Source organism: Ovis aries, chromosome 7 (genome assembly GCF_016772045.2).
Source record: "Ovis aries strain OAR_USU_Benz2616 breed Rambouillet chromosome 7, ARS-UI_Ramb_v3.0, whole genome shotgun sequence".
Classification (NCBI taxonomy): Eukaryota; Metazoa; Chordata; class Mammalia; order Artiodactyla; family Bovidae; genus Ovis; species Ovis aries.
This window is the reverse complement of record NC_056060.1, coordinates 25260906-25271904: the sequence shown is the minus strand read 5'-3', so window position 1 is coordinate 25271904 and position 10999 is coordinate 25260906. Positions and strand designations below refer to the sequence as shown.

At 35.8% G+C, this 10999-nt stretch overlaps 1 protein-coding gene across 1 annotated transcript; it reads left to right on the top strand.

Moving 5' to 3' along the window:
- Window positions 1-3093: 3093 nt before the first annotated feature.
- LOC101120088 (olfactory receptor 11H6-like) lies at window positions 3094-6446 on the top strand. The gene is made up of 2 exons (XM_012182289.3): window positions 3094-3099; window positions 5469-6446. Exons 1-2 carry the CDS (start codon window positions 3094-3096, stop codon window positions 6444-6446), a joined length of 984 nt encoding a protein of 327 aa, XP_012037679.2.
- Window positions 6447-10999: the final 4553 nt, after the last annotated feature.

The window sequence follows — 10999 nt, the reverse complement described above, 5'->3', positions numbered from 1 at the left end:
CAAAAGTGTACCTCAATTCACTCTGATTAAATTCTGTAATTTAATTTCAGTTCAAATATCAGAAACACCACATTTCATCTTTTGACAGGTAAATAAATTCTTTGTTCCTAATCATAATTTTGTCAGAAATTAGTGTCAAAAAATTCTTTGTGCCCTCAAACACCAAACATTTAAAATTAATTAATTTATTTTAATTGGATGTTAATTACTTTACAATATTATGGTGGTTTTTGCCATGCATTCACATGAATCAGCCATGGGTGTACATGTGTTCCCCATCCTGAACCCCCTCCCACCTCCCTCCTGACCCCATCCCTCAGGGTCATCCCAGTGCACCAGCCCTGAGCACCCTGTCTCATGCATCAAACCTGGAATGGTGATCTATTTCACATATGATAATATACATGTTTCAATGCTATTCTCTCAAATCATCCCACCCTCACCTTCTCCCACAGAGTCCAATAGTCTGTTCTTTACATCTGTGTCGCTTTTGCTGTCTCACATATACAGTCATCATTACCATCTTTCTAAATTCCATATATATGCATTAATATACTGTATTGGTGTTTTTCTTTCTGGCTTACTTCAGTCTGTATAATAGGCTCCAGTTTCATCCACCTCATTAGAACTGATTCAAATGCATTCTTTTTAATAGCTGAGTAATATTCCATTGTGTATATGTGCCACAGCTTTCTTAGCCATTCATCTGCCAATGAACATCTAGGTTGCTTCCATGTCCTAGCTATTGTAAACAGTGCTACAATGAACATTAGGGCTCATGAGTCTCTTTCAATTCGGGTTTCCTCAGTGCGTATGCCCAGAAGTGGGATTGCTGGGTCTTATGGCAGTTCTATTTCCAGTTTTTTAAGGAATCTCCACTCTATGCTCCACAGTGGCTGTACTAGTTTGCATTCCCACCAACACTATAAGAGTGTTCCTTTTTCTCCTCACCCTCTCCAACATTTATTGCTTGTAGACTTTTGGATCGCAGCCATTCTGACCAGCGTGAGATGGTACCTCATGTGGTTGTGATTTGCATTTCTCTGATAATGAGTGATGTTGAGCATCTTTTCATGTGTTTGTTAGCCAAGTGTATATCTTCTTTGGAGAAATGTCTGTTTTGTTCTTTGTCCCATTTTTTGATTGGGTCGTTTATTTTTCTGGAATTGAGCTGTGGGAGTTGCTTGTATATTTTTGAGATTAATTCTTTGTCAGCTGCTTCATTTGCTATTATTTTCTCCCATTATGAAGGCTATTATTTCTCTTTGCTTATAGTTTCCTTCATTGTGCAAAAGCTTTTAAATTTAATTAGATGTCATTTGTTTATTTTTGCTTTTATTTCCATTACTCTGGGAAGTGGATCATAGAGGATCCTGCTGTGATTTTTGTCAGAGTGTGTTTTGCTTATGTTTTCCTCTAGGAGTTTTATAGTTTCTGGTCTTACATTTAGATCTTTAATCCATTTACAGTTTATTTTTGTGTATGGTGTTAGAAAGTGTTCTAGTTTCATTCTTTTACAAGTGGTTGACCAGTTTTCCCAGCACGACTTGTTAAAGAGATTGTCTTTTCTCCATTGTATACTCTTGCCTCCTTGTCAAACATAAGCTGTTCATAGGTGCTTGGATTTATCTCTGGGCTTTCTATTTTGTTTCATTGATCTGTATTTCTATCTTTGTGCCAGTACCATACTGTCTTAATGATTATAGCTTCGTACTATAGTCTCAAGTCAGGCAGGTTGATTCCTCCATTTCCATTCTTCTTTCTCAAGATTGCTTTGGCTATTCAAGGTTTTTTGTATTTTCATACAAATTGTGAAATTATTTGTTCTAGTTCTGTGAAAAATACCGTTGGTAGCCTGATAGGGATTGCATTGAATCTATAGATTGCTTTGGGTATTATATTCATTTTCACTATACTGATTCTTCCAACGCATGAAAATGCTGTATTTCTCCATCTATTTGTGTCATCTTTGATTTCTTTCATCAGTGTTTTAAGTTTTCTATATATAGGTCTTTTGTTTCTTTAGGTAGATTCATTCCTAAGTATTTTATTCTTTTTGTTGCAATGGTGAATGGAATTGTTTTCTTAATTTCTCTTTCTGTTTTTTCATTGTTAGTGTATAGGAATGCAAGGGATTTCTGTGTGTTAATTTTATATCCTGCAACTTTACTATATTCATTGATTAGCTCTAGTAATTTTCTGGTGGAGTCTTTAGGGTTTTTTATGTAGAGGATAATGTCATCTGCAAACAGTGAGAGTTTTACTCTTTTTTTCCAATCTGGATTCCTTTTATTTATTTTTATTCCCTGATTGCAAACATTTTAATAAATAAATCATTCTGAAAAACTTGATGACCATGCATCCTCAGACGTCAATTTTCATGATGGAAGAAGTGATGTTACCATTTAAAAGACAAAAACACTTCTACCTTACAGAATGATGCTGAGAAAATGAGCAAAGTAAATTAATAACCCCCCTAGAAAAACCTCTTTTTGTCAATAAATGACATTGTAGTCATTAGTAAATTGTTAGCAAGAGTCCATCTCATTAGAGACTGTTCCAAACCAATATTAGAAAAAATAAGTAAATATCTGATCTAAATTCATACATACCTATGTGCATATGCACACACATGCAAGTACTAAAAACAAAGGGGTTCAGAAGTTGAGGTCATCTCTAAAAGAAGCAAGACAATTTAAACTGTCATGGCAACTTTTAGAGACATAGTTTAAAGGACTAGATGGAGATGAATCTTCTAGAAGTTTGGCATTTCACCACTTGTACCACAGTTTCCTAGGCCCTGCTCACCATGAAATGATATTTTACTTACTACTATCAGGCTAGAAGCACAGAGCTTCACCCAGAAGAGAAAGCCTTTTACCAAAGAACAAAATGAAATAATATTTTCAAGCCAGAGTGAATCCATAGGAAAAAGAAAGAACTACCGTAAGGCAACTCTGATATTAACACATAAGAGAGTTCAAAACTTGCAGACAGACTCAAAAAATGAATAAAATTGAATGTAAAGGAATAAAAGATAAACAAAAATGTCATACTTTAGCTAAACTGATGATGCTGAGTGTTTGCACCATCATGAAGGTAATCAGACCAAAGGGCAAAATAAACATCTGCTCTAAAAGTAACATGAGATGATCATCCACTATTGGAGAAACAGGGTCCCAAAGGCCAACAAAGGACTCCCAATGGAAGGGAACATTCGGGATACGATTAATAATCTTCCCTCATAAGTACTCAGTTTTTGAATTCATAGGAGACTATATCCCTTAGGAGAAATAAAGCATAGGTTTCAGGTAAGTCTGTTTTTCAGCAAATATGCCAGTTTCTTTCCAAACCAGTATCAGTGTCCAGAAAGATTAACCAGCTGTCTGGGCTGTTGGCTGCCAAATAAGTCATGCCCTCCATCTTACATGCCTTTTGCTGCAGCAAAAACAGACAATAACTCAGACCCTTGAGTTCTACAAGAAGATGGGTTCAGAAGAGGTAATATAAGACAAGTCTTAGATGTTCATTTTAGCTCTGTCTTCTTTTGTGTGGCATGAAAATAATAGAATCTCAGGTTTATAAATTAATTTAAGCAGATTCATCCCTGCAGCTAAAAAGTCTGGGAATCAGAGAAATGAGGGAGATAAGAACAAGGAAAAAGCTTTGATATGTATAAATTCTGTTCTTATTAACCAGGAGTTAGATGTACCCAGTCAAAACCAGGTCTTTGGGGAAACAAAAATGTTAGCACAGTGACATCTGGAAATAACTGACAAAGCAGCTATGAGGAACAGGGCAGGAAAAAAAAAAAAAAACTTAAGCCTTCCCTATCTGTAGCTGTGTTTGGCTCTGCCACAGAGAAAATGATGGCCCACTGCCTGTGCAAGCAGGAAGAGCAAGGTGATGACTGAACAGTCCAAATCCGTGAGTTCACTCCCGTATGGTTTACAAAGTCAATGGAATCCCCATACACACCAGTACCAAATACTTCTTGCTGTTTTCTCTTTCCTCGTGGTTACTTTGGCTTCTGGGTAACTCTCAGTTTCTCCTACAGAAGAATTATTCACAGCTTTGCTCTGCCATATATGATCTATTCACAGACTGAAGAGGAAATTTGCAGTGAAGTGTGATACGAAAATTTTTTCCTCTTGTCTTTTGTCACTAGTTGCAATCATCAAGATCATCCTTAAAGCTGTAACATTATGTGATCTGAAAAGTATTACATTTTATCATGAATACATTAATAAATATTCTTAGCTAGAATACTGTTATTGAACGTTTCTAGGTTTGTATTCTGCACTTATATTTTCCTGAATAAGTATCATCACTCAATCATGTCACTTGGGTCATTTTCATACAAATGATAACTGTCCCTCAATAACAGAGGGGATCCAGAAAATAAATTAATAAATTAAGACCAAATGACTAGCAACAGAATCTCAGGTGATTTCAGTGGCTTTGTTTTTGCTTCTCTCACCATAGAAGTCACACCGTCTTCAAACCTAATTTTCATTCAGAGTCAGAGAAAGAAGCTTTAACAAAGATGATTAATCAATTTGCCAAAACAACTGTAACCTTCCACATCTGTAATTGGATGGGGACAAGAGGAGAGAGTAGAAATCAGAAGAATCCATGTCCAGAGGGCACTTATGACTCCCATCACTGTCCTTAGTTCCTAGAGGTCTCTGCTTATGGGTATCTGATATTTATGATCCTCTGCCTCTAACCACAAGCTAGAAGAATAGCAAGTTTTCTAAGAATCCTGACATCTCAGGCAAAAATCTCAAAAGTCTGTGATATACCAGATCTTCTGGTTTCAACCTAAACCAAGATTTTACAAAAATATTAAAACATCTAGTAAAAGGACTGTTATGTAGATGTCTAGGCTTTTCATATTTTTGTAAGTTAAAAAACCATGATGAACACTGAAGAAATGATGGCACATGACATTTTTTTGTCTGGGTTATCAGAACACCTTAGAAGGCTGACATTTATAAGCCTAACATTGATCCAGAATAAAAGTGAAATGCACAGAATGCCATTGTGTTATTTGTTATGTTTCTCCTCCTCTTGTGATGCCTAGTATTATGACTCTAATTCCAAATAAACACAGAATCGAAATTCTTTGTCTAATATTAAGGGTCTACATATCTTATTCTATAGATACAAATATAAAATACCTATTTACATTTGCAAGTATTGTCATTTATCTTCTCCAAACTGCTTTTTTGGAGTTTTGCTGGGTATAACAAAATACTGGAAGAGGAATGCAAAAGTCCAAAATACAAAGACTTATCATATCTAGCATTCTCAAAGTTTGACAGTCTTCAGCAGTGTATTTACATTATTTACTTAATACAGTAATAGAATCTGAGGGACTTACAGATTTCTAAAAGGAAATATTTCTGACGATTAGAGAGTAAGGTCATCTTTGTCACTGTCATTTTTTCCTCTCCACCTCTTAGGAAGCCGTGAATGTGTCAGGAGTCAACACAGTGACTGAATTCATACTCCTGAGTTTTCCCTGCTCTAGAGAGGTTCAAGTCCTCCTCTTTGTGCTCTTCTCCGTGTCCTACATCCTGACACTGATGGGAAATGGGGCCATTGTCTTTGCAGTGAAGCTGGATCACAGACTCCACACTCCCATGTACACTCTGTTGGCCAACTTCTCGTTCCTGGAGATGTGTTACATCAACACCACTGTTCCCAATATGTTAAGGAACTTTCTGTCTGAGACCAAAACCATCTCTTTCACTGCCTGCTTCCTCCAGTTCTACTTCTTCTTCTCCATGGGCATTACTGAGACCTTCTTACTGCCCCTCATGGCTTTTGATCGATACTTGGCCATCTGCCGACCTCTCCACTATCCTACCATCATGAGCAGCCGTCTCTGCATGAACTTGGTGGGCCTCTGCTGGATAACAGCCTTCCTCTGCTATCCAGTCCCTATCTATTTCATCACACAACTTCCCTTTTGTGGCCCCAATATCATTGACCATTTTGTCTGTGATCCTGGTCCTTTACTGGCTCTATCTTGCATCCCTGCCCCTGGAATTGAGCTTTCCTGTTCTATATTGAGCTCTCTTATTATTTTTATCACCTTCTTCTTTATCCTTTGGTCCTACACCCTGGTTCTCAGAGCAGTGTTGCGTGTCCCTTCAGCTGCTGGCAGACGTAAGGCTTTCTCCACCTGTGGTTCCCACCTGGCTGTGGTATCTCTGTTCTATGGAACCATCATGATGATGTACATCAGCCCAACCTCTGGAAATCCAGCTGGGATACAGAAGATTGTAACCTTGTTGTACTCATCAGTGACTCCACTTGTAAACCCACTGATCTACAGTCTCCGGAACAAGGACATGAAGACTGCCTTGAGAAAAATTCAGATATTTACAAAAACTGGCCAAAGCAAACAAAAGCTCATGAGTGGACCAAGATCATAATATTTATTTTTTCCTTCATACTCTTCTCCATAGTGGCTGTACCAGTTTACATTCCCACCAACAGTGTACAAGGATTTCCTTTTCTCCACACACTCTCTGACATTTATTATTTGCAGAGTTTTTTGATGATGACAATCAAAAAAATCCATTCCAACTTAAAAAATAGATCTCTACTTACTGTCTCCAGAAATACAGACCCAAATTCATCTACCTCTGCCTAGACGATATGGACAATAATACAACCGATTAAACCAGACCTTACATTCAAAACAGGACTTGATAGACAGTAACTTGAATTAAATGACCGAATCTGAACTTTAAACCCTTCTCCTATCCTGACTGCCAGTAACTACTTTCCCTTTATCTGAGATCACTCTCCTCTATTGTGTACGTATTCTTACATTTGGTTTTTATCATAATTGAGGCAAAATGTATTTAATCAACATCCAAAAAATTAATAATGATCTTAAACACTATGTCATAGTTATTTAGAGAACTCTTTAAAAGAATAGATTCCCAGGTCTTTCTCCAAATCCCCTAATTCAGAATATAAAATTAACACCAGAAATTCCCATTTTAATGTGATTCTGGTATACCTAGACCAGCACCAGTTCACACACTGACCTTACAGAGCCATTATTAAAAAAAAAAAAAAAATACATGACATATAGTGAGAAATAAAAATCTTACAATAACTAGTTGGGAAAGTGAAACAAGTTATGGTGAGTAGTACAGGTGATTCAAACACTCATGACAGCAGCAGTGGAAGCTTCTCCTCCCTCTATTCCCAAATCCTCCATTTATAGAATAAGAAATATACTACAGTCTTCTTACCTTTTCCTACCTGTGAAAAATAATTAAGATACCTAGAAGTAGGTTTGCATTTTAAAAGATTAGCATGTAGTGACAATATATCAATACTTTGGGGTTAGTTTCAAGAGAAGGAAGTTTGAGTTGAGCACACAGCTCAAACGAGATAAAAGCAGACAGAGAGTAAAAGCCAGGGATTCTGAGATATGAGACATGTGTAGTGATTTGGCTCAACTATTTGGTTATAAATAAATTAGTCAAGTTGTCCTCTGGGGTTGATGCATTTCATTCAGGCATTCAGTAAACATTTATCTCTATTTGAATGCAGATCAAGTCGCTGTCTTTGTGAAGCTTACATTATAGTGAAGGGGATAGATAATAAGAAGCTGAACACATAAATCTCATTAATTATAACTACTAATTCCAGTAGTTTGAAAAATTTGTAACTATATGTGGTAATGGATATTATCTACAATTAGACTTATTAAAGTAATGGTTTCACCATATTTACATATATTGAATAATATTGTACACTTGAAATTAATATGTTTTATATCAATTATATCTCAACAAAATAAAAAGAATAAATGAAAACTCTACTTTTAGTTTTTTAATTAACTTCCATACGTTCTCCAGAGTAGCTATACCAGTTTACATTCCCACCAACAGTGTAGAAGGGTTCCCTTTTCTCCAAACCCTCTCCAGCATCTATTTTTTATAGTTTTTTTGATGATGAGGATTATGATCTATTGAGGTGATGCCTCATTATAGTTTTGATTTGAATTTCTCTAATAATTAGTGGTGTTGAGCATCTTTCCATGTGCTTTTTGGCCATTTGTATGTCTTCTTTGGAGAAATATCTGTTTATATCTCCTGTCCATTTTTTAATTGGGTTATTTGTTGGGGTTTTTGTTGTAGTTGTTATTGAGCCACATGATTTGCTTTTATATTTTGGAGATTAATCCCTTGCCAGCCATTTCATTTGCAAACATTTTCTCCCATTCTGTGGGTTGTCTTTTTGTTTTGTTTATGGTTTACTTTGCTGTATGGAAGCTTTTAAGTTTAATTAGGTCCCAGATGTTTATTTTTATTTTCACTACTCTAGTAGGTAGGTCAAAGTGATTTATGTCAGAGAACGTTCTGCCTATGTGTTCCTCTGCAAGTTTTATAATAAATAAAATAGAGCTATCATATGATCCAACAGCCCCATTCCTGGGCATATATCCAGAGAAAACCATAATTTGAAAAGATACATGAACCCCAATGTTCACTACAACACTTTTACAATAGCCAGGACATGGAGCCACCTAAATGTCCATTGATGGGTGAATGGATAAAGAAGATGTGGTATACATACACAATAGAATGTTACTCAGCCATAAAAAAATTAAATAATGCCATTTGTAGCAACATAGATGGTCCTAGAGTGAAGTCATACTGAGTGAAGTAAGTCAGACAAAGAAAGACAAATATCATAGGATATCACTTGTATGTGGAATTTTTTTTTAATGGTACAAATGAACTTATTTACAAAACAGAAATAGAATTATAATCCTAGGATTACCAGGGAGGAAAAGGGGAAGGGATAAATTGAGAGATTGGGATTGATATATACATACTACAATATATAAAATAGATACCTAATAAGTACCTCCTGTACAGCACAGGGAACCCTACTCAGTACTAATTAATGACTTAATGGAAAAATAGTCTAAAAAAGAGTGGATATATGTATATGCATAACTGATTAACTGTGATGTACAGCAGAAAGTAACACAACATTGTAAATCAACTATGTTCCAACCAAAAAAAAGATGCTATCCTTGAAACACCAAAAAAAGGAATAAATGGGAGTATGAATACAGAAATTGTTAGGGCAGGATAGGGCATAGTTTAGATCTAAATGGTTAGAGAATGTCTTTGTTAGGAAGTGATATTTCAAACTCAGACAATATATCATGCAAAGACCCAGGACAATAAACTCCCATGTAAGTACAGGTAGAAGTTTGTGATCTTCAAAGAATAAGAAAAGTTGATTTTGCTAGCTGGAAGGAAAATGACATAAGAGGCTGGAAAAGTAGGCAGCATCAAATCATTTACAAACTTCTAGCCCACAATAAAATGTTTTTATATGAACTCCTAGGGAAGCCTGCTCAATACAGTATACTAAGAGGAAGGCTAAAAAAGCTCTTCTTAGAAAAATCCATATCTTCATAAGCTCTTCTTATATTGAAACTACTTATTTACTTACATGTTTATTTATATGTTCCTTTATTATACTATATTCCACTTTTTTTCTTTAAGAATTGGAAGTATGAAAGTGCACTAAAAGAAAGAATAAGAAAAATATGAATTTAAAAAGGAAAAACAAGATGATGATTTATGGATAATAGGATAAATGCTGACATTAAGTCAAGCCTGTAAAAGTGTTATGAGCTCCCTTTAAAATGAAGTGGGAAATCATCAAAAAGGATCTTCAGTGTTGAAGTTTTTTCAAGTGTTGTTATGATTCTCTATAAAATGTTTCTTTGATTCAAAAAATGAAGTAGAGAATGGAGAAACATTATCTGTCATATGATTTTGATTAACTGTACGAAGAAACAAAGGAAAACTAAATTACTGACTCCTAGTTCTATAATTTCTTTCAAGATGATTCATACGAGGGAGAATGAGATATATTTAACAGTGATTCCCCAAAATATCTGACATATATACATATAGTTTAACACAGCTGCTTCTTATAGCATTTCTTAATAAAATTCAAAGGCATAATATAGAAATATAACTCAGTGGAAGCAATTCTTTCCAGATCTAAGAACTGAGGTCCAAATATCTGCTTTCTGATAATCTGCCTTAATCCAAAAGTCTGACCTTCACACTAGTCAGAGTGGCCACCATCAAAAAGTCTAAAAACAATAAATGCTGGAAAAGTCTGGGGAAAAAGGAAACCTCTTACGCTGTTGATGAGAATCTAAATTGGTGCAGCCACTCTGGAGAACAGTATGGAAATTACTTTTAAAAAACTAAAAATAGAGTTACCCTATGATCCAATTATCCCACTCTTGGGCATGTATCTGGAGAAAACCTTAACTTGTAAAGATACATGCATGTATATTTTTGAGATTAGTTCTTTGTCAGTTGTTTCATTTGCTATTATTTTCCCCCATTCTGAAGGCTGTCTTTTCACCTTGCTTGTCTCAAAAATATACAAGCAACTCCTGCAGCTCAATTCCAGAAAAATAAACGACCCAATCAAAACATGGACCAAAGAACTAAATAGGCGTTTTTCCAAAGAAGACATGCAGATGCCTAACAAACACATGAAAAGATGCTCAACATCACTCATTATCAGAGAAATGCAAATCTAAACCACAATGAGGTGCCATCTCACGCCAGTCAGAATGGCTGCAATCCAAAAGTCTACAAGCAATAAATGCTGGAGAGGGTGTGGAGAAAAGGGAACCTTCTTACACTGTTGGAGGGAATGCAAACTAGTACAGCCACTATGGAGAACAGTGTGGAGATTCCTTTAAAAACTGGAAATAGAACTGCCATATGACCCAGCAATCCCACTGCTGGGCATACACACCAAGGAAACCAGAATTGAAAGAGACACGTGTACCCCAATGTTCATCGCAGCACTGTTAATAGCCAGGACATGGAAGCAACCTAGACGTCCATCAGCAGATGAATGGATAAGAAAGCTGTGGTACATATACACAATGGAGTATTATTCAACCATT